This window comes from Scardinius erythrophthalmus, assembly GCF_964197995.2.
Source record: "Scardinius erythrophthalmus genome assembly, chromosome: 17".
NCBI lineage: Eukaryota > Metazoa > Chordata > Actinopteri > Cypriniformes > Leuciscidae > Scardinius > Scardinius erythrophthalmus.
This window is the reverse complement of record NC_138237.1, coordinates 28,429,947-28,454,114: the sequence shown is the minus strand read 5'-3', so window position 1 is coordinate 28,454,114 and position 24,168 is coordinate 28,429,947. Positions and strand designations below refer to the sequence as shown.

Genomic DNA, 24,168 nt, shown 5'->3' with positions numbered 1-24,168 from the left:
ACATCCTAATGCAGTGGGCACAGACTAGAGCATGAACACACCCCTCCAGCAGAGAGATGCCCGTGGACCAGCGTTGCCATGGTAACGGCAGGGATGCTGCTGGCTGTCCTAATGATGCTCTGCTGGGAGTGGAGAGGGCAAGCTTGAACTTGTTCTGAAGTGAAGGTAGAGAAGAGAGCATGAATGCGACAATATGTGTTGCTTTGTGTCTGCATGTATGTGTGCACAAAATCAGCTGTGGACTAAGATTATTGCTACTTAAGTGTGTGTGGTTTGTGTGCACATTGATGTAAATTTGTCATGTGTGCCGTCCCCCTCTGAAAAGCTCTCTCAGCAGTCAGCTGGGACAGTTCGGCTCAGGGTAGCAGATGTCTGCGGTAGTGGTTCACCTCTATTTCAAATCCTGCTATTGATTTTCCTTTTTTTTCACCGTCTCATAACCCCCTCCCCCATTTCCCCTTCCCCATCTTTTTCCTTTCTTTGCGGTGAAGGGAGGGGGCTTCCTGTCATGAATAAGTCAGCAGCTTTTCACTTCTAGCAGTGAACAAGGTTAAGCTTAAATTATTGATTTGGGGATTTTAAGACGGTCTGAGGAAAACTGTGAAAAGAGGGAGTGATGACAGACGGTAAAATCCACTCCAGATTCCAGACTCACACACACGTTCAATTTCAAACATATGCTTATATTCATGTAAGGGGCAGTTGACATAAATCAAACATTAATATTTTAGGTTAAAATGTGTAAAAGTATACAATTTAATTGAAATGCACAAACTATACAATTTACATTTAGCATTACAATGTACAAAATACAATGCACATTATACAACACAAAATGCAATTTATATAAAAAAAATGATTTATCATCTTAATTAGTCCAAAATATCAGTCGTCTAATATTAGCCGATACCAAATTGTGTAAATTGTGCATTCCGATTGTATACTGGAATTAACTGGTGAAGTAAAATAGCATGTGTATCCTATTTACAGTGAAAACAAGCAAATCTGCCAAAAAAACATTGGCACGAATCTCCATTTTCTTATTTTGAGAAGTGTGAATAACAGGACCCTATGTGTGAGTATATGTGCAATCTTCACACATTATATTGAGACTTGGTTCGGAATCCCTTCGTCATGCTGTGTCCTGCTGACATCTGTCCGTGTGTCGGCCACGTGTCGCTCTGACCCCTCGACTCATGACCCTTCCCCCCCGACTCCAGCCCGCAGGCTTACACTGCCAGATGCGTCCATCTGCTGCTTTCTCTAGCCCTTTCTTTCCTTATCATTCTTCTCTTCTTCCAGTCCACAACCCTTATTAAGAGTACATGTCATATTTAATTGTCTTAAAACGAATAGTTCATCCAAAAATATAAAAATTCTGCCATTAAACTCTCCTTGTTGGAAATCTAAATGGCTTTATTTCTTGTGTAAGACAGAAAAGGAAACTCTACACGGAATTTTCTGATTTTGTGGATTGGGGACCAGAATCTATTCTTCTTCTATGTCTCAGGCAGCCCTTATAACCGCTTGTGGGAAAATTATGAAATTTGGCACACAGATAAAAGGACAGTCTGAACATTAACCACAGCAAATTTGGAGTCTAAATCATTTGCTCTAGCGCCACCAACTGTTCAAAGTTGCACTCACGTTTATGTTAATAACTTTTGAACTGTAAGGGCTAGGAACAAAACATTTGTTCTCTAATTGACCGTTCGCCAAAAAAACCCGCCCCCTTTAGTTACCGTTGCTATGTCCGATAAGCCACGCCGCTCTCACGCCCCACCATGTTCTCACACTGTGAAAAATACATCGCGGAGCAGAGAGGACACTGACAACGCGCTGACAGACAGGACAGACCATGTTACTTTTGATATGAAACAAAGTCTTAACTTTCAAATTTGGTCATTTTTTTAACAAAATTTTAACAATAAATACCGATTGTGGCTCTTTAATGTGTCTGACAGATCGCGGTGGAGCCTCAGTTAAAGCTTCTTGTGAACTGATCGTCTCTTCCTTCTAGTTAATTTATAGCATCAAATAAACTTGAATGAACATAAGAAGGAATGTTGTTTTAACCGCGGAAAGATGTCAGTACACACCGTTTTTCAAGTTCAAATCCTCCAACGTTAATCTACTAACTCTCCTGACTGCTTTGTCGGACAAAAATGGCGAATTCGGCGAATGGCGGATTATGATTGGTCAGATCGCCTGTCAATCAAACTCCCTGCGAAGGGTCAATTCTTTGACTCAAGCCGATTTGATTTGACGATCTTTAGACAATGCCGGCAAAAAGTTATGGATTTGATTTCATGTCGATATATGAAACTGTTTTTCAACAAATTAGATGGCATGATGCCATGAGGCTGTATCGCTGCAATCTTTGGCATATTGACACCAAATTTAGCATGTGTCAATGTCACCTTACTTTTACCACACCACATCAATTTGGTCACAACGCCACCTATAACCAGGGCTTTACATTAACATTTTTGCTCACCAGCCACTGTGGCTCGTGGTTTTCCAAAGTTACTAGCCACTCAGCATTTTCACTGGCCCCAATTTTGACATCGATACCAAGAGGAAAAACTGCCATATAGATATTTTTAATACTATCTCATAATTTGGCAGCAGGTATATTAGGCTGCTATCACTTTAAGAACTGACACACGGATCCATTATACTGATACACATGCATTTTCTTTCTCAACTGTTTATGTTCACTTAAAACATGACAAAATTCTCGACATTTTTACATTATTTTCAGTGTATTTGACTGTTTAAGTGCAATAAGCTGCGAAAAAAGAACTAAATTTAGTACTGAGAGGTGGCTTTATGTGCATGCACTTCAGGCGTGAGCACAAAATCTGCAGGAATGAGTAAAATTAAGCGCAATACGCTCAATCCCACGGCACAATTCAAGCCATGTAACACCTAGAATATTCATCCAGAGCAAATGAAACGAGTGAGTGAGGGGAGGCGGGTTTGTGTGTCAATTTGTGTGTCAATTTGAAGAGAAGAGAGAGCGAGAAAGTGCAGCTTGTATCGTGTATCTTTTTAAAAGACTGCAATTGAAAAATGTATATAGATTTAACCCGCTAAAGTGGCAAGTAGGAGTGACTGCGTTACACAGCACTGCTGAAATCCACCGGCATGTGCGGGTTGGTGGGTGTTAATGTCAAGCCCTGCCATTAAATCATATTACTTGTGATTGTTTTCATGATTTGGTCTGATGCGCTCAGCCATGCTAGCATAACTTATCGTGCCTTCTTTGTGCTTATCCCATTAATTACTGCTTGTATCAATATTTAATATTATTATTATTATATGATAATATACTGCTTATTCAAATGTAATTACACTCACCTAAAGGATTATTAGGAACACCATACTAATACTGTGTTTGACCCCCTTTCGCCTTCAGAACTGCCTTAATTCTACATGGCATTGATTCAACAAGGTGCTGAAAGCATTCTTTAGAAATGTTGGCCCATATTGATAGGATAGCATCTTGCAGTTGATGGAGATTTGTGGGATGCACATCCAGGGCACGAAGCTCCCGTTCCACCACATCCCAAAGATGCTCTATTGGGTTGAGATCTGGTGACTGTGGGGGCCATTTTAGTACAGTGAACTCATTGTCATGTTCAAGAAACTAATTTGAAATGATTCGAGCTTTGTGACATGGTGCATTATCCTGCTGGAAGTAGCCATCAGAGGATGGGTACATGGTGGTCATAAAGGGATGGACATGGTCAGAAACAATGCTCAGGTAGGCCGTGGCATTTAAATGATGCCCAATTGGCACTAAGGGGCCTAAAGTGTGCCAAGAAAACATCCCCCACACCATTACACCACCACCACCAGCCTGCACAGTGGTAACAAGGCATGATGGATCCATGTTCTCATTCTGTTTACGCCAAATTCTGACTCTACCATCTGAATGTCTCAACAGAAATCGAGACTCATCAGACCAGGCAACATTTTTCCAGTCTTCAACTGTCCAATTTTGTTGAGCTTGTGCAAATTGTAGCCTCTTTTTCCTATTTGTAGTGGAGATGAGTGGTACCCGGTGAGGTCTTCTGCTGTTGTAGCCCATCCGCCTCAAGGTTGTGCGTGTTGTGGCTTCACAAATGCTTTGCTGCATACCTCGGTTGTAACGAGTGGTTATTTCAGTCAAAGTTGCTCTTCTATCAGCTTGAATCAGTCGGCCCATTCTCCTCTGACCTCTAGCATCAACAAGGCATTTTCGCCCACAGGACTGCCGCATACTGGATGTTTTTCCCTTTTCACACCATTCTTTGTAAACCCTAGAAATGGTTGTGCGTGAAAATCCCAGTAACTGACCAGATTGTGAAATACTCAGACCTGCCCGTCTGGCACCAACAACCATGCCACGCTCAAAATTGCTTAAATCACCTTTCTTTCCCTTTCTGACATTCAGTTTGGAGTTCAGGAGATTGTCTTGACCAGGACCACACCCCTAAATGCATTGAAGCAACTGCCATGTGATTGGTTGATTAGATAATTGCATTAATGAGAAATTGAACAGGTGTTCCTAATAATCCTTTAGGTGAGTGTATATTGATTTATTTTGTTTATTTTAAGAAACCGGTTTTCATTTTCTCAAAGCTTTTTCATCACAATTGTCAATCGCTCTGTTTTCTGAGGCTGCACAGATTATTTGAATGAACATCTGGGCTGTGTGTTGGAAACCTGCTCCGATCTGGCCCAGAGGTGGACAGAGGTGACGATTTAGTGCTGGACTATAATCCAGCATCAGCCTTAATCAACCGTGAGCCGAGAACGAGAAGTACTGTTCTATTTCAGGCCATTTCTTTATCTTTAGCACCTCCTTTGCTCTTTGAAGTGCATGTCATTTTTACCCTTTAATGAGCTTTTCCTTTTTTCTCTCATTTGTGTTCCAATTAAAACGTCTGTTCTTCAGTACATCAAACGTAGTGCATATATATATGCACAGGGCTGATGGCGCTCAATTTGGCCTATTAATGGACATTCTTAGATTGTTGTGTATCACATAGAGGCTGTCAGGTCCTTCCATGGACTGTGAGAGTTACATCAAGTCTCATTTATGTTGTTTCTCCCATTATTTCTTTTGGATGTCTCATTTTCTGCAGTTAAACAGCCGAAAGATAGACATATTTGTGCATATACCAAGTATGTGGTATTATAAAAAAAAAAAAAAAAAAACTTTTAAGTACTTTTATTTTGAATTTATGTGATTTTTAATCCATTTATTTTCACACAAATTTTGTTACTGCATCAATATTTTTTGGTGCAGAAACAGAATTTGTGTGAAAATAAATGTATGTTCTATATTAGGATGAATGCAGGATTGAATTTTATACACTACTACTGGACCTGGAAAACACTTTTCCGTTAGGACATTTCGGGCTCCACTGTACTGTAATGCAGATTTCCAAGTGTTATTAGTTTACTGACTTAATGGGTTTGAAAACTGTGATTCAGGATTGCATCCTTTCTTTTTTTTTTTAGAACTGGCTGTAGTGGCCAATTATATTTAGATGGCATCTGCCTCCCACCGTTGATTTGCAATCCACTGAATTTAATTGCATGAGCTCCTCTGTGGCTGGACGTTTTGCTGAGCTTTGTTATTTACAGAAAGGCAATCTCTTCGCAAGAGAATAGCTGGGTGAAGTTTGTGTGTGTGTGTGTGTGTGTGTGTGTGTGTTTGTTTTTATACAAGATGACCTGTGCATTTTATTTCACAGTTAATTTTGAGTACTACTGATATACATAAATATATACACTGCCATTAAAAAATTTGGGGTATGTAAGATTTTTTGGAAAGAAAGAAATTATTACTTTTATTCAGCAAGGACTCATTACATTGATCAAAGAAGTTCCATTGAGAAAAAGTAACGAAGTAACACAGTACTTTTAACATTAGTTACTTTTTAAGGGAGTAACGCAATATTAAGGCATTACATTTCAAAGTAACTTTCCCCAACACGCCACACTACTACCTTAAGGGTTCATATTATTAGCTTAAGGTACTAATAAGGTAGTGCCTTATTGATAAGCTAAAGGTAAAGTTTTTGCATAGTAAGTGTATATCTATATTTTTCATCTATGTACTTTATTACTATGCTATATTATATTGGTTATTTGGACACCGCTTTGATAGATGTCAACACAAGGCATTGAATAAACCATGTTCGTCTACAATCTTTTAATATCAGTTTCGGTGCCTCCCCAAAGCACACCTGATAATATTGAATAAAATCTGTTATCACAGCCATTTCTCTCCCTGATCAACATATTCTTTCCCACACAAAACACATGAACTACAAAACCCGTGACCTTTTGTTTTCAATGTCACAACAATACTTCCTCTTCTGCACAACAAGAAAGAGACTTTCAGTACTGTGCATGTGCATTCACTTTAGAGAAAACTACCTGTGTCTTGTTTCTCATAGAGGCAACACATGTGGAATCAGTTTATGAGGCTGTAGGAAACATTTCGGAAATGTTTGATTGCTTTTGCTTCCTGGAAAAAAGAGCGCAGTCATGGGTATGGGGCAGATTGGACACGGCGACCCTCGGAGAAACAATCAGATTAGTAGCCCCTGCTTAGGCGTGCGGCGGAGTAATCATAATGACACGGTCGAGAACGAATTCCGAAAGCCAGAATGGAACTAATTGCAGCTGTGTGGAACTGACCAAATTCCGTGCACATTCTTTTCTCGTCCTTTGGCATACCTTTTAATTTGGCCTTTTCTGTATGTCTGCTATGTAATTAACAGTGAGGAAGGTCACTAGCCAATACTTTTACTTAAACCATTCACATCTTTGTAGCATCAGGGTCAGTGAACTTCAAGAGTGTTTTGTTTCATGTCTTATTTTGAAGTTTAATCACAGTCTTATGTGATCCTGTCATGTGCTTCCATAGTCTCATGTGTCACGTTCTCATTGGTTCATTCATTGTTCATTGCTCTCAGGTGTGTCTTGTTAAGTCATTAGTCTTTAGGCTTGTTTGACTTCATGCAGCGCTGCGCAAACTGATCTGTGTCTGACTTGAAGCAATGCATGCCGGTTCGAAATTTTGTCCGACTTGAGACAGCGCCGACGCCACGTCACTGTGACATATGGCATCAAGGTACCGCGAGAGCAGCGTTTCCAGAGCAGCTGCATGAGCTCTGATGACGACAAACTACTATATATATATATATATATATATATATAGTAGTAGTAGTTTGTCGTTATCAGAGCTCATGCAGCTGCTCTGGAAAAGCTGCTTACAAATCTTTATTTATGAATATTAAAATCATGGCATTAATATTTTGATTCTATTGTATTCAGTTGTCATATTAATGTAATTGTTTTCAGTCGCATTTATTAAATGCAGTTTATTCATCTACTTAATATGAAATGATAACATTTCACCCTGTTCTGTTTGACTTCTGCTGCAAACTTGTTTCGAAGGATTGCATAATGTTAAACAAGACTAGACTTTAAAGCCTTAAAATGAATAGCAGTTCTGTAATCGTTTAACCATTTATTATGTAATATTTTTATTTTGTTTGTCGTGGGACACAAAAGGGGTTTTCTCAGTATAGTTCCATGCTGTGACTGACAATAGAACCATAAAATAATGCAACATAAATTCACAAAAGTAATCAATTGCCTTGATTCAGCGATCTTAATCTCCATTCTCAGCAGCGACTGTAAACATCAAATCCCGCACTCATTATATATTTAAAAATGGCCACCTCAAGAAGCTTTACAACACGTTTTTCAGCAGTGATATCAAACTCTCATTGGCTCTCGCCTGCTTCGTCACAGATAGCAACATTCAGTGTTTCCGATGATGTGTGTTTGATTTGTGCGCCTTCACGGAATGGATCGGGATAAGATTTTTCAGCGATTAATAACTTACAGAAAAAATTCTGCTCTGTACCTCATACAAAACTATTATATACCCACAGAGGCGACTGCAACATATCATCATTTGGACTACTTTTGGTACCGCTTTTGGCATTTTAACAACGAATCACCCCAAAACATTATTAATTATATTGTATTCAAGTTATTGTATATGGTTTGCATTGAAATGTGAATAAATGAATCAAACAGAACGAAATGAGCACTGCAGGAGGTCATGTAGTGTTATTAAGGCAGGAATGCCTCAACGTTTCATTCACGCTAAGGGAACGCTTTAATTAGCATGGCTATAGAGAGTTTGTTCGCATGTTTCCCACCCTGCGAGACAATAGAGGAGCCCCCCACTCTGGGGCTTGAGCAAATCGCGCTCAGCTTCTCCCTGGGCTCGTTGACGCTCTGAGCCGCGTTTCTAGGTCATGAGAGTCTGTTATGAATAATAAAACGAGTCAGATTTAAATGGAATATTTATAGAAGCGCACAACAGCAAACGCTGCACCTCCTCCCTGTATTATTTTCTCTGATGTCTGCGGTATTTCTTATTTACTAATATTTCCTCCATCTTGTACTCTTTACCGTAGAATTTTCAGCTCTGTGTGTGTGTGTGTGTTTACCGTTATGTTAGCCAGGGGGATCGTGAGACAGACTGTGAATGAGCCAGGGACCTAATGACTCAGGCTGAGGCCCCTGACGGGAATGGTGATATTTGGTTGAGGGGAAATGTTCCGGTGATGAAAGAGGAACTCGGGAGAAGGAGAGGTTTTAGAATTCTGCCCTAGATGTTTAATTGTGGGACCACTCAGTTGGAAAACAATTAGAGCGTAGTCAAGTAGGTCTATTTTGGTGCTGTAGGCTATATATTTTCCAGTGAACTTATTTTCAGCTCCTCTATAATCAACATAATAATTGCAGGTTCCGAGTAATCACATGCGATGGATTGGAATCTGTCAACTCTTTCTGTACTGGATACTCATAATGCATGGCCTTGCACTGGGGGCCAGTGTTATTCTTCTTCAACATTATTGTGTCTATCAGGCTCCTCCGTATTCCAGGGCGCCTGTGATAAACCACAAACTAAAATAAACTTTAAGGGTTGCAGCTGAAGTTTCAGCAGAACCATATTCACTCACCCTATGAGCGAATCTCAACTCATTAGTACACTTTTATTAGTGTAGCCTTCTGCTTAGGGTCTCCTCCAAGCAACCCCCTAGCAATGATCTGGAAAGCACCTACAGCCGCCGGAAAGGGTAAATATGGAGTTGCCTGCTGAGTAGGGATGCACTACTATTAAAAGTCTATTTTCCTCTTATGGCTGATATTAAAGAGGATCTATTGTACTTTTTTTTGTGTGTGTGTGTGTGTGTGTGATTTTGCTGTTTGAGCATGTAAAAGGTCTGCAGAGTTACAAAGCACAAAGTCAGTAAGCACAGTTTCTGAACTCCCTGAAACGCCTCCATCGTAGTCTTGAGTTACGAACGAACACATCACAATATTCCTCATTTAAATAATTAGAAGTGTGTTGTCGCCATGTCCAAGAGATGCTGTTTTTTTTGTTTTTCACCCCAGATCGAACTCTGTCATGGTAAGGGGCGTGTTTCCGAAGCATGTTTGAAGCAGTTGACCAATCACAACACACTGGTCCTGCCAACCAATCAGAGCACATTGTGCTTTTCAAAAGGAGGGGCTTTCGAGAGACCGGAACAAAACGGGGGTGCGTTCCTCTAAAGCATTGTTAGCCAACTATGGTCGCAAGTTCCGTCGTTACCAACATAGTTCATCGATTTGTCGTTTCCCAAAACCATAGTTCCAACGAACATTCACAAACAACATCGCAAACTTAAGAGGTTGGAACTACAGCTCTTGGGCTGATAAGGTTTTTTTTTTTTTTTAAGATTCAAGCATGAAAACCTATTCTAGTAAAGCCCAAAAACAAAATCAAGACTTTGTAAAAAGGGCATAATATGTCCCATTTTGTCTGAATAAATGAAAAATAATAATGCTAAAACCAAGAATTTTAAATGATAGAAGTGAATTGAGAGATGCTGGAGATTTCATTTAGCAGTGTTATTAAATTATTAGTGTTTTTAAACTTTAAATAGTTCGTTCACCCAAAAATAAAAATGTTGTCATTATTTACTCACCTTTATGTTCCAAACTCATATGGCGTCGTTCACCTTCGAAGCGCAAATGAAAATATTGAGAGATTGTGTCTCTTCATAAGACTTTCTGGATTAAATAGCTTGATTATTTTTGGAATACTTTAACTCTTTTCCACGGCGTGGTACGACTCGACTCGGCTCGGCACAACTCGGCTCGCTTCACTTTGGCTCGGTTTGCTTTCCCACTGCAGTTTAGTACCGCTTCAAAGTGGGTGGGATTATAGACTTATCGTTATAGTTGCGCCGCCTCCAGTGCCGTGACATCATCGTAAACACGACACAAACAAACAAGATGGTCATTTATAGCAAGTCGTTTAAAAAAAGTCGTGCGAACAAATGATACTGCGGTGACTGTTGCTGATTATTTAGTGGGTTTGGTGTCTCGTGTTGCAAATCCAATGACACTGGTAGTGACGATTCTCTATGACCAATCAGTGATCTGCAGTGTTTACACATCACATTTTAGTATCGGACGACTCGCTTGGAACCTCAACCGAGCTGGTACTAAAAAAAAAGTACTAGGTACTAATCGTACCTCCCAAAAGTGAGCTGTACCATGCAGTGGAAAAACACCAATAGTTTGAAATGGACTTTCACAGAAATCTCTCAGGTTTCATTAAAAATCTCTTCATTTGTGTTTCAAAGATGAATAAACAATCTTATGGGAGTTAATGATGACAGAATTTTCATTTTTGAGTAAACTACCTCTTTAAGTGGTCTTTAGATTACAATAAATGTTATATATTTGCAAAAATAAGGTACGTGCATATGCACAATTTAATATCCAATATCAACCAACACCAATGCATTTATAAAATCTGTAATAACCAATATGATATCAACATATCATGTACTGCTTTTAATACATGTTTATTGCATTAAGTGACATATTACATTATTTTCAGACAAACTTAACGTTAAGAGCATCGGATGCTGATGCACAAGTTAAATTGTAATTGACAAATGAATGATGGCAGAAGCCGTTACGCTGCGAAGAACGGATACTGTTAGTTCATTTGACAAGATGAACTCATTTCTGGTAGATGTCATTTACCAAAGCTGATTATGTTAGATTTATGATGATTATTAAATGGCCGTTGCACACAACATTCATTATGACACACAGTCAGATGAAATCTACATATTTCAAACACATCCACATCAACCCCGTGGACCTTCAGCCACTCTGACATGCTTCTCTGTTCTACCCCCATAAACATGTGACAACATAATTATTATTTAAGAGCTGTAGAGTAGTTTTACCCTTGGCTGCAGCCAAACTTTTTCTCTGCCAACGCTCCAGAATATTTGCATGTGATTGTTTGCATTATAATAGGGGTCTCTTTGTAAGCCTGTCAGTATAAAGGCTGATAAAGGCTGGAGGATAGTGTCAGGTGAGGGAAGTCCTCACTGTTTAAATCTGCCTGTTTGTGCTTTGGACATGTTTTTAGCCTTGCGAATTATAAAACTGGCAGAAAAGTTCCACAGACTTTTTTTTATTAGAGCAACCACCTGACAACCATTCACAACACCCTTGCAGATAAATTGAAATGCACTAAAAACCACTTAGAATAACCAAAAAGCAACACCCTGTCTTACACAACATATCACAATGGCTTTTAATGAGTACTTTTTGCTAAAAATAATACACTTTTAAAGAAAATGCTTAAAGGGATACAGTAGTCTGTATTCTGTCATCATTTACTCACCCTCATGTTGTTCCAAACCTGTATGAGTTTCTTTCTTCTGTTGAACACAAAAGAAGATATTTTGGAGAATGTTGGTAACTGGACCCCATTGACTTCCATAGTAGGAAAAAAATGGCTACCATCAACCGTGTGGTTACCAACATTCTTCAAAATATCTTCTTTTGTGTTCAACAGAAGAAAGAAACTCATCAGAATTTTCTTTTTTGTGTGTGTGAAATATCGCTTTAAGTGGGAACTACTGTAAACCTAATGCTTTTGTACACTTTAATTGTATGTTAATTAAATTATAGTTTAAATTATATTTAATGCAATAAGTCGAATTTAAGAGTTTTTTTCAACACACTTGAGTAGGAATTAAGTATATATTTACATGTAATTTCATAATATTGTCTTTGAAATATGGTGAAAGTGAATACTGCCAAATGTACAGAGAGGGATTTATGGTAAACTAAAATATACTGTGAAATGTAATTTCTATTGAAACTTGCATGCCATGTATTTAAATACATATTTGTAATTACACATTTGTACTGAAGTTGCAGTTTCTGTGTTTATTAGACTTTGGGACAATATATTCACAGCATTGTACATCAGTTCATCTAAACAGCAAGACACGCCATTTTAATCCATTTCCCATGCTTCGTGCGGTAGCTTACGGCAGTAGAACTTCTGTTCCTCTCTTTGTTGTCTTTACTAGCGTAGCACCAAACTCCCACTCATTATTTTTGCAGTGATGGGGAATGAGATTAGCTGTGCACTACAGTATGTTAATGATTATCTCCATTATTTAAAGAACGAAACATCAAAGCCTTAGCATGTTACAAATGCCGGGATATATTTTATCTGAGCGTACGCAATTCATTAATATCTCTAGATATCGCTTGTACCAGAATCCTTCTCGCTTTTGCAGGTAAGCGTGAGAAAGGATGAAAAAAGCAGCAGATGCACTTTTATTAGAAGCATAACAAGTACTAGTGCTCCATATTTTATCCTCCTACACACACACAGCTCTCAGATGACAGAGGATAATGCCTTTTTCTCCTCGGAGCTAACAGCACCCTTGTCCCAGAGTGCACTGCTTTGGCCTTCTGGATAGAACGCATTCCAGTCTTTCAGAGATGAGTTTGGCAGCACTTTATTTTATAGTCCTGTTCCCCATGTGCATACTATATACTTATAATAGCAGAAAGTGTAATGCATTAAAACACATGGCACATTAGATTTGCATTTTGGTTGCAATTATTTATGAAAAGATATAATGCATTATAATATACATTCCGAATACTTTTATAATGCATTATGCATAAGGGCTTTACATAAAACCAATATTTTAGTTCAACCTCCTTCATAACTGTTATGATTTTTGCATTGTATTGTTGTTGTTGTTGCTGAATTCTTTGATTGAACAGGCATTTACTGAATTTTCTCTTCTTTCTCTGTTCTCCAGGGCCTTATACACATATGAAGATGAGAGTAATGATTTGATCCTGTCTTCATCGGGAGGTAGGCTACATCTCAACATACCTCCTGTGCAAATATAGACGATCTAATAATAACCGACCAGAATCTAGTCATGCACTAGCGATAACGCTGTCGGCTGTGACTGATGACATTCATTTGCATTGTTGATGTACCATGATTATGCCGGTGAACGCCACCCTGCGATTATATCGTGACACGGAAACCAAACGCATTAAATGTGATATTAACACTGTTGGAGCTGTGCAGGGACAAACATCTTTATTGATTTGCAGCTTATCCAAATAATCTTAAAACCCAATGGACTGTAATCCTGCCAGCTATGAACAGAACAGATCCCAAACACTGGCGTCAGAAACCGTCACTCAAATCTCACTGCGTTTTCAAACTATTATGGTGCATCAAACTGTACGGTCTGTATTTTCCCTCAGAGCTGGAGGAGGGAAACCTGTCATTTCTCTCTGATGACAATCATTTAGTCTGTGACTGAGGGAAGGTTATTATTAAGGGCCGTGTTGATTAGCACAGAGGATTTAGAAGTTCGATTTGTTGTGGGAATTCTGTTTGCAAGAGATTTCCCGCAATGTTTATTTACAGTGAACAGTTTGATTTTCTTGTTTCTAAAGCCATCATTTTGCTGCAGTTTTCAACATCATATCTAAGCATTGTTAAAATGCCTGTAAATATGCCAATATGAGAATGATGCAAACCATCCATCCAAACTTGAGATATATTGTATAACGATATAACGAAAAAAATAATATCTATATAACTCAGCCAATCAGATTTCAAAGCAGAAAGGATCCAATTTATCCAAATGCAATTTCAAATGATCCGTTTAAATGACCAGGATTGGTATTATATTTAGATCTGTTTAGTGTACACAGAGTTGGGGAAAATTGGACATTGAAATTAAACACATGGAATTAAAATGTTTTTATGTGGGCAGTAAGCGGTGTCTGCTACTTTGTGTAATTTACTTTTTCCGGAACAGGAAAGAACTTCCACCAGACTGTGTGTGTGTGTGTGTGTGTGTGTGTGTGTGTGTGTGTGTGTGTGTGTGTGTGTGTGTGTGTGTGTGTGTGTGTGTGTGTGTGTGTGTGTGTGTGTATGTGTGTATTCATGTCTGTCCAAACCCTCTCCAGAGATTTGTTTCTGTCTACTGGCACATTACCTCTCATGAGAAGCAGTAACTACCCGATCAGTCATGGTTGCCATAATGGGCCACTTAAATAAGAAACGTTTGCAACTAATATTACAGAATTGTATTATTAAGAATTATTTTGTTTTAACAGTTTTTATTTTTTTGTTCATATTTTTTTTAAATTAAAAAATATTTATATATATTCATAAAATACTAAAAATACTACTAATCTACTAATATATACAGTGTGTGTATATATATATATATATATATATAGAGAGAGAGAGAGAGAGAGAGAGAGAGAGAGAGAGAGAGAGAGAGAGAGAGAGAGAGAGAGAGAGAGACATACATAAATCGTTTACATTTATTTCAGAAACAAAACTGCAAGACATTAAGACTATTACATATTTAGAGAATGTCTTAAAGTATTTTGAATTGATAAGTATTTTCTTATCCGAATGGAATTTTTTGTGAAAGTTTAGGCTTAAAAAAAGATGAAGATACTTCATTTTATTCTCTGAAAAGAAACTTAATATCTTATGTCTTATATCTTGATATTTTTGTTTTGATATTTTTTCTGGAAAACAAGACTTTTATTTAATTGCATTTTTTTTTTTTTGCAGTCAAGCACAGTTTAGTACTGTACACTACTAACTGCTATAGAAAAATAACTATCTAACAAAAGCAAAAAATGATTTTCTGATGGTGGTGGTGGCCAGACCCCAAACATATCCCCCACAATCCCATTTCCTAAATAGTAGTTAAGAAATGACTACTTCACTAAAGATCCAACATTTAGAAGATTAGCATGTTCTATTACTGTGTGGTCGGGCCAGTATGGGCCATATTTTGACTGAAAAACAAGATAAAAAACAATACAAGTATTATTATTATTATTGCAATTGCTACACCACTAACTGATGGGAAAAAATTGACTTTTCTTTCTAAACTCTGTGATTGTTGTGTTTGACAGATGGCGGTCTGGCAGAGATCGCAGTCACCTTCGATAACACCCGGATCATGTACGGTTTCTGCAGTCTGAAGGAGCCCACGGCAGCCCTGCCGCGCTACGTCCTCATCAACTGGGTGAGATGACGCAACAACCTGCGCTCAGTGACACTGACATTTTGCAAGCCGTTAGCAAGAACTCTTCAGCTCTAGAGGTCGACAAAGACAGAGCAGTCAACATAACCACAGTCAACCGACATCAGTGCCACCCTTTAATCATACATGCATTCTTTTATCTTACAAAAGCAGGAAATAATTTTGATATGGTGGTGGGAGCGAGACCCCAAGTCTAATCCATATATTTAGCCCCCACAATCCTGAATTAGTAGTTATGAAATTGCTACTGTATTTTGCTAAAGATCTAAGATTAGATTAGATTAGAAGATTGATGAAGATACTGTGCGGTCAGCCTGATATAGGCCAGTATAACAGTGACTTGAAGGCATTTTGATTTTTGAACACGAGTTGGAGGGCAAAAATTATAGATGAATCACTGTATAATCTTGTTTAGAATAAAGTAAATGTAAGCCTCCAGTCATTATTTTAGGTCTCCAATTAAATGATTTACACTACTGGTCCAAAGTTTGGAATAATTTGATTTTTTGTTTTATGTTTTTGAAACATTAAGTCTTTTATGGGGGCAGTTGTGACCTAAGGGTTAGAGAGTTGGACTTGTAACCCAAAGGTTACTGCTCAAGAAACATTTCTTATTATTATCAATGTTGAAAACAGTTGTGCGGCTTAATATTGTTGTGGAAAATGTGATACCCTACCATTCAAAAGTTTAGGGTAAATAAGATTTTAAAAAAGAAAGAAAGAAATTAGTACTTTTATTCAGCTGGGATGCATTAAAATGCGTAGGATGCGTTGTTTCCACAAAAATATGAAGACTTGTTTTCAACAGTGATAATAAGCAACATTATTAATAATAGAGCACCAGTAATATAATTGAGCATTATAATTTCTGAAGGATCATGTGACACTGAAGACAGACAGATGTAAGCTTTGCATCACAGGAATTAGTTAGAAAACAGAAAACGGTTATTTAAAATTGTAACAATATTTCACAATATTACTGTTTTACTGTATTTTTTGTTTAAATAAATGCAGCATTGGCAAGCATATGAGACTTTAAAAAAAAAAAACATAATTATTCCAAACTTTTGACCAATAGTGTAAATCATTCAATTTGAAGTTTGCACCAGTATTTTGAAGTGCATACAAATACTGCATAAAAAGTACTATATATTGCACACAACTCATATGAAAGACACTCTTAAATGCTTTCATTATTTTCTTATGTTCGTTTAATTACAAGCATGTTTTGTACTTTGTATTTTTAGTACTTATCTCTTTATGTCGCAGCAATTATTTTAAATTGTGTGAGCTTCTTTATTTTGAATGGGTGCTGATCAGAGAAGTATCTCTATTGTTAGTTGAATTATTAAAGCGACAGTCTCTCTTTAAAAGTATTGGCGCCTTGGAAATGCAACTAATGGTTGCAGTGGAACACAATATTCACCTCAATTTAAGGTTAAAGGATGTTATTATATGTTATTATTTTTGGTTTTCTGAATGCAGTGGGAGGTTGTAACTACCTAGGGGAGCAATCTGAGACAATTATATATTGGCAGTGCTCTGAAGTGTGCTAGACTTTTTTTATTTTTTTTCATTCACACTGCAGTTGAATTCTCTGAATAAACACAGACTTGACAATGTGTGTTCAGGTTGGTGAAGATGTGCCTGATGCCAGGAAGTGTGCCTGTGCCAGCCATGTAGCCACCATAGCCGAGTATTTCCAGGTGGGTCTCCCCAAGGTAAAACAAACATCTTTTACTTCCCTTTTAAATTAGGTAATGACCCATTTCAATGACATGAACCCATTGTCACTCATTTTGACATCATCTATCCTCTGAGCATGCGAGGAGTGTTAGCTGTTAGGTTTCATCTTTTCTAACTTTCCTGAGAAAACTGTCTGGAATGAAGGAAATGTGATTCATCCAAAATAATTTTCTTTGTTAGTGTTGGGATGAAGCTAACAAAGCAGGTCTAGTTCACCACAAAATCAAATAAAAGAAATAAGAAATTATATTTTGCATGAAAAAATAAAAGATCATAATGTGACATTATTTTGGTGATTAACAATGTTCCCCTTCAATTTCCATTTCCTTAATGTTTACAAAATCTAGTTCACGAGTTCACACTTACAAATAAGTCAGATAGAATAAATGCGTATTTGGCGTGCTGTCCGAGGAGAGGGCTCCGAGCTCGGTATTCGGCCCGAACCCAGAGTACTCCCCCCGTATTACTGGCTGTGAAAGAACAAGCCAAGAGTGAGGAGTCGGGGTGGTGGAGGGATGCTGAAAACTGTCAAGGAAGTTAGATGAGTTGACAGAGTGAATATATATATGCTTCCTCTCATGCTGATAGGGTAGACATGGTAATTGTTTGATGAGTTGATTGATTACTTGATAATTTGAACGTGCTCCTCCCGAACTTTGTTAATAAAACATCATTTCTTATTATCATTATGCAAAAAAATATTTAAATTAAAGTTATAACATTTACAAGGTATTTACATTTCATTGAAGTTCATTTGACGTACCCTGCCTTTACATATGCAGATTGTGTCCAGACAATATGATCTTCATTACTTACAGTAATGAGAATCAAATGGGAATCATCATTGAGAATAATGAAGTTTAAATTAAAAAATAAAATATCTTAATTCACAACAATGAGAATTGGTGAGGAAATATGGCAAATTGTCATTAAAATAATTTACATTTAATAAATCGTCTCAGGTTACTGCGTGACTGGTGTCTGAAACACATGTGTAAATACACCAATCTTGATTGGCTAATGTGATGTCAAGTTACATAGCAAAGCATGTAAGCATGACCATAAAAGGGCACCTGTGTCACAGAATCTCCAGATTTTGATTGTCTGAAGGAAGCCACAAAGGCACGCCCGAAGAGTGGCAACGCAGCGTCTCATTCCCTTCTCAGGGAACCGGGTTACATACGTCATCAGAGACGTTCCCTTTTGAATGTAACTCAATGCTGCGTCATGTCATTGCCCCAGTGGGAATGTGAACAGCGACGCTAGCCCACTGAGGAAAGATGCCTGCCCATCAAAGCCAAAGTTGCCAAGCTGCCGCAAAGTCTGACAAAGGAATCATTTTTACGACAGTATCGGTCTGTTCAAGGCCCTGAAGCAGCGAACTGGAGGGACCACCCGAAGTAACTGACGGGAAGATTCCCTCGTGAGCGAAGATGGGGCAAATGGCCCATCGGACACCTCCACCTCCCGAATCACCAGGGGTGGCAGGATAAGTAGAGACACCCCCTGAGAGCCACAAAGAAAATCTGGTACACAATATCGAGGTATGCCCATATCCTTCTGGGAGGGGACACTCTTAGGGATTTTGGATAGTGCTTTGTAAGATGCTACATACCCGGGTGGAGTGAGCTCTGACACCTAGAGGCGAAGCCATTCCACACGCCTCTTAGGCCAGAGAAATTGCATCGGTTATTCAATGCGAAAGGCGTTGCTATGTGAACACAGACCCCCTTGCTGCGACCTCTAGGTAGACCAGCATTTAAGTGCATAAATGCCACTGGCCTGAGCGGTAGAGGTATATCCTAAGATTGTGAATAGGTGTAGCCTTTCTTGCTCCAGTGATTCATGCAGAGGAAGAAGAAGGCGTGAAGTATGACCAGATGTGCAGTCGCATAAGCGTGACTATTTCTAACTCCTCTGGGCCAGATGCGGACAGCATTGGTTCTTCGTTAGAATCAGAAGAATTCACAGGATTCTCAAAGGATCCTCTGAGTCAGTGGATATAGCAAGAGAAAGAGGGACACCTGTCTTAAGCTCCTTCAAGTCCACCTGCAAACCCCATGATCTAAGCCGCCGTGCTGCCTCAACAGGCACAGAACCCAAACCAGAAGCCTGACTCCCATCCCTCGAGAAGAGAGCCAGGAAGGGGCGGTAAGCCTTATGGAGAAATGCTCACAATGAATACGGACAGCCCCCTTCAAGGACTGACCAAGCATGTTTTGAATGTAATCAGGTCTGGGGTGCAAAATCCAAGCAGGAGGAGGTTATTCTAAAAGGTCCTGCAGATCTTCTGCTCTTCTAAAGAAATAATTTAGTAATTGAATTGAAGAGCCACAGCCTACTCTGTGGCTGACTCTAAGGCTTCAAATTGAGCTTCTGATAAACTTTTCAGGACCACAGCAAGGTGAATGCAGTCAATGCAATTCAGTACTCAGATGCCCATGAACAACCTTAAATGTCCTGATGCCCTCTGAAGAGGGAGGCGGGTGTCACACTCCGGCAGAATTTCTGAGCAGAGTTCAGGTGGGATCCCACTAGAAATGGCTGCTTCCCAAAACACTGGTTAGTGAAACAGGTTCTTGAGGGAAGAGTGAGCACCCAATACTGTGGTGTGACACACTTACCTCCGAGGGAACTTGCCCTCAGTCCACTGAAAGCCATAATGGATAAAAGAGATAATTGCTCCATTCAGCTCCCTGAACAGCTTACTGGCAGGGTACAGCCAAAATTTGCAACTATGTGTCACAGATCTATGAGAGAGGATTCAAGCGCAGAATGGCAAGGGTTTTATTGACAAGACGAGAGATGGTGGGTGAGGAGGTGATAACAGTCCAAACAGTTGGCAGGGAACGAAGCACAATGACAGGCAAGCTGAGAGGGTGGCCGCTGAGACCGGCCCCAAGGTGAGCAGGCTGCTGTGCTGTGGTTGATGTGCAGCACAAGGCCAGTGGATGCAACGAGAGCCAGACAGGATCATACAGCACACGTAGATAGACTCACAGGGCATGATCAATCACTGCAACGGTCTTGCTGCTTGACAGAGAGAGGAAGCAGCTAGAGAAGCTCAGCTTGCATGGCTGGAACAAACATGAGACATAACAGACACAAGACAAGGTATCCAGGCACTATCTTCAACTTGAACAATGAAAAGTGATGCACAAGGCAGCACACAGAAGTACACCGTGGCACAAGAAGGCACACACACAACGAACTGGCAAAACAAGAGGGAAAGAGAACACATTATAAAGGGAGCTGAGAACATGAGGAACAGGTGTGCACACTTCGACAAAGAACAGGGGAGCACACTCAGACTAACGAGGACTCATCAGCAACCAAACAAGGCGGCGTGGAAATTGGTAACAAGGATGCAGGAACAGAGGAGCACATGGCCAACACAAACAAAGACAGAGCCATGTGCTCAAGCACAACACAAACAAAGACACATTGAACAAAGACAGGACTGTCAGTGGAAAACCCTGACACTATGGGACTGATGGGACAGTCTGGGCAAACTGCTGTAACAACCTTCCCTTAAGAAAAAAAAGTATACTTCAAGTTCATTTTATGAAGTATACTTGAGTAATGTTCAAGTATATTTTTAAGTATACTTTATGTAGTAAGTATACTAATGTCAATATGTACTAGTAGTAAACTTGTAAGTGTACTATTTTAATACCGCTTGGGACTAAATTGGCCCACTTGAAGTATATAAAAGTATATGTTTAAGTGTACTATAAGTGTAACAGTAGTACACTTTAAGTGCACAACTAGTTCAAAATTATGTTTCTCATTTGTACTGCAAGTGAACTTATGAGTATACTAGTAGTTTACTATTTTAATACTTGTAGCAACTTTGAAGTATACTCTCAGTAAACTGCTAGTTTAGTAGTTTTATACTACAAGTTTTCTTTTAATGTACTCTCAGTAAACTACTAGTTTAGTAGTTTTATACTACAAGTTTTCTTTTAATGTACTCTCAGTAAACTACTAGTTTAGTAGTTTTATACTACAAGTTTTCTTTAAGTGAACTTAACATCATGCTTATAGTTTACCATTTATATATTATTTTTACTCTTTTAGTGTACTCTCAGTAAACTACTAGTTTAGTAGTTTTATACTACAAGTTTACTGAGAGTACACTAAAAGAGTAAAAATAATATATAAATGGTAAACTATAAGTATGATGTTAAGTTCACTTAAAGAAAACTTGTAGTATAAAACTACTAAACTAGTAGTTTTCTTTAAGTGAACTTAACATCATACTTATAGTTTACCATTTATATATTATTTTTACTCTTTTAGTGTACTCTCAGTAAACTACTAGTTTAGTAGTTTTATTCTACAAGTTTTCTTTAAGTGAACTTAACATTATACTTATAGTTTACTATTTATATACAATTTTTGCAGTTGCAGTAGGCCTACAGTATACTACTATGTTCAAATGTTATTTTTTTATACTTGAAAATACCTATAACTCTACTTTAATTTTAAAAACATTTTATTAGCTTCATGCATCCTTTTTTATCAACACTCGAATGTTTCATAAAGAAAGGCAACATTTTGTTAAAATGTTGAGAAAATAGTTGAGAAAATCACATTTTTGTCAAAGACTACGCCTTGATCAGATCCAGAACGATGATCAAACACAGATGGAGTAAATCGAGTCCGACACCCCCAAAGCTTCACAGTCGTTTTCTCTTCATGGGTTAGGCCTACGCTTAATTTCATTTGGAAACATTAAGCCGTTTTGATTTACAAGCTGTTTAATGTTTGATGATCACATTATTTTACATTTGAGTGAGCAATCTTCTATCACATGGTTCAGCTTCTTCTTCTCCTGTGTTTTGATCCAGAGATTCTGTAGAAGATGTGTCATAGCCCCCCCTACTGTATACCAGTGAAAACATGGATAGCTGGAAAATTCAGTCAATGGTGGGGAAAAGTTTAATTAAAGTAAATATGTACACTACCAGTGAACTAGCCTACACAAAAATTAAGATACGCAGAATTAGAAACATATCTGTTTTATATCAACATTTTAATCAATATTTTCAAACAAAGTTTCATAAGACTGCATATGAAAAACAATGTAAAAAAAGTATATTTAATAGGCTACTCGATCAAAAGAGTGTACACAACTACAAGCCAAGTATACTTTGAATAATTAAAATTTTAAGTATATCTCGATCAAAAGATTGAGTACAAGTATAGGCCAAATATACTTGGACTTTTCTCTCAGTATAAGTCAAGTACACTTAAGTGTAATTAAGTATATTTTTGAGAAGTATATAAAATGTAGACTGAAAGTATGCTTTCTTCTTTTTAGTTGAAAAGAAGTATACTAATAGAACACTTGAATAAACTTATTTTCCATGCTTATTTTATTTACTCTATAAGCTATTCCACCCGAAAGTTTGTTACTATATAAAGCTGAACATGTTAGTTTATAAGACGGTATGTAATATTATGTTTTTAAAAAAGTATTTAATGAGCTACTCAATCAAAATAGTAAACACAAGTACAAGCCAAGAATACTTAGAATACTTAATTATACTTTTAAGTATATCTCGATCAACAAGTATAGGCCAAATATTTAGACGTTTCTGTCAGTATAAGTCAAGTATACATAAGTGCAATTTGAAGTATATTTCTGAGAAGTACATAAAGTATATTTCTGAGAAGTATATAAACAGTAGACTGAAAGTATACTTTATTATTTTTAGTTTAAAAGGAGTATACTAATAGAACACTTGAATAAACTTCTTTTTCGTAAGGGTTACGTGTGTCCACAACACTCCGGCAGCATTGCTGGGTGGAGATTGGCTGAAACCCTACTGGAGATTGCTGTTCCCCGAAACACCGTAGGTGTTAAATACTTACTGGGCATAATCCCTCAGGAGACTGCTTCTTCCCGTAACACGGAACTTGTGGGATAGCAAGACATCTCCTTGAGGGCATCGAGGAAGAGTTGAGCGCCCATTTTATAGTGGTGTATATTTATATTTAAGTATACGCACAGAAACACAAAATTGTACTTTTTTTCACTTTAATTAGAAAACAGTACATTTATTTGCAGTATATGCATAAAATATCTTTTAAATAAGTTTTGTTTTGTTAAATGAGACTTGGTCATGTTTTCGTGAGATTCACACATTGAAACATAATTGGTGTTTTCAGAAGTTCATCAGAAGTGTTCATTTCAAACATTGACTCATAATGCATGAATTTTTTACTAATATGTTTTTTAGAGCTTTTCAATACCACTTCTGTTGTTGTTTAGGCTTTCTCTATGGCTTTGTTTAACCACATGCCTCTTTAGTTCTGCTGTAATTCAGTCCTGTGCTCCAGCAGATAAGAGTAAATCTAGTCATGTGGGTGGGCCACAGAGTCTTGTTGGGTTTGTTGGATGTGTGTGTGCTTCTGAGTGTATGCACCTAACTGCTGGTATTGTGCAGCAGAAGATGTTTTTAGATGACTAACTCGCTCCTCTTCATGGCTATTGTGTTGGAGGTGTCTGCCGGTGTGAGGCATCTGAATGGGGGGCCGCTCTGCTTTTCAAGCCTCTCAATCTCTTCAACGTGAGTGCGTGGGTGAGAAAGGGAGAGAGAGAGAATAGAGGTATTGAGGTAGAGAAACTCTACGATAAAACATCAGCGAGACAACCAAGGCCGCCGCAGAGATTGTGCTTTTGGGTTGAAAGAGAGACGGTGTTATCAGGAATGAATTGATCTAAAGTGCCAGTCAACTCACCGGTTGCTCTTTTTGAGCTACTGAAAACATTGATGGCAGTATGTCTCTATGTCAGAGAAATACACACGAACTAGATATAGTTGGTTTGTTTGATATTCTTACAAAAGCTTAGTTAGAGGAAGAGCTCTATATTCTGTGATGCTCGCACAAGCACATT

At 38.2% G+C, this 24,168-nt stretch overlaps 1 protein-coding gene across 4 annotated transcripts in view; it reads left to right on the top strand.

Annotated features, from left to right (window-relative positions):
- The window catches only part of dbn1 (drebrin 1), an 85,013-nt gene that overhangs the window by 39,651 nt on the left and 21,194 nt on the right, over positions 1 to 24,168 (top strand). For 2 of the 4 annotated variants that reach the window (XM_081390354.1, XM_081390353.1), the window contains exons 2-4: positions 13,236 to 13,291; positions 15,385 to 15,497; positions 17,147 to 17,236. In XM_081390354.1, coding sequence (XP_081246480.1) covers positions 13,236 to 13,291; positions 15,385 to 15,497; positions 17,147 to 17,236 — 259 coding nt within the window. The remainder of the gene's footprint in view (positions 1 to 13,235; positions 13,292 to 15,384; positions 15,498 to 17,146; positions 17,237 to 24,168) is intronic. The other 2 variants (XM_081390356.1, XM_081390355.1) reach the window with 1 other exon arrangement.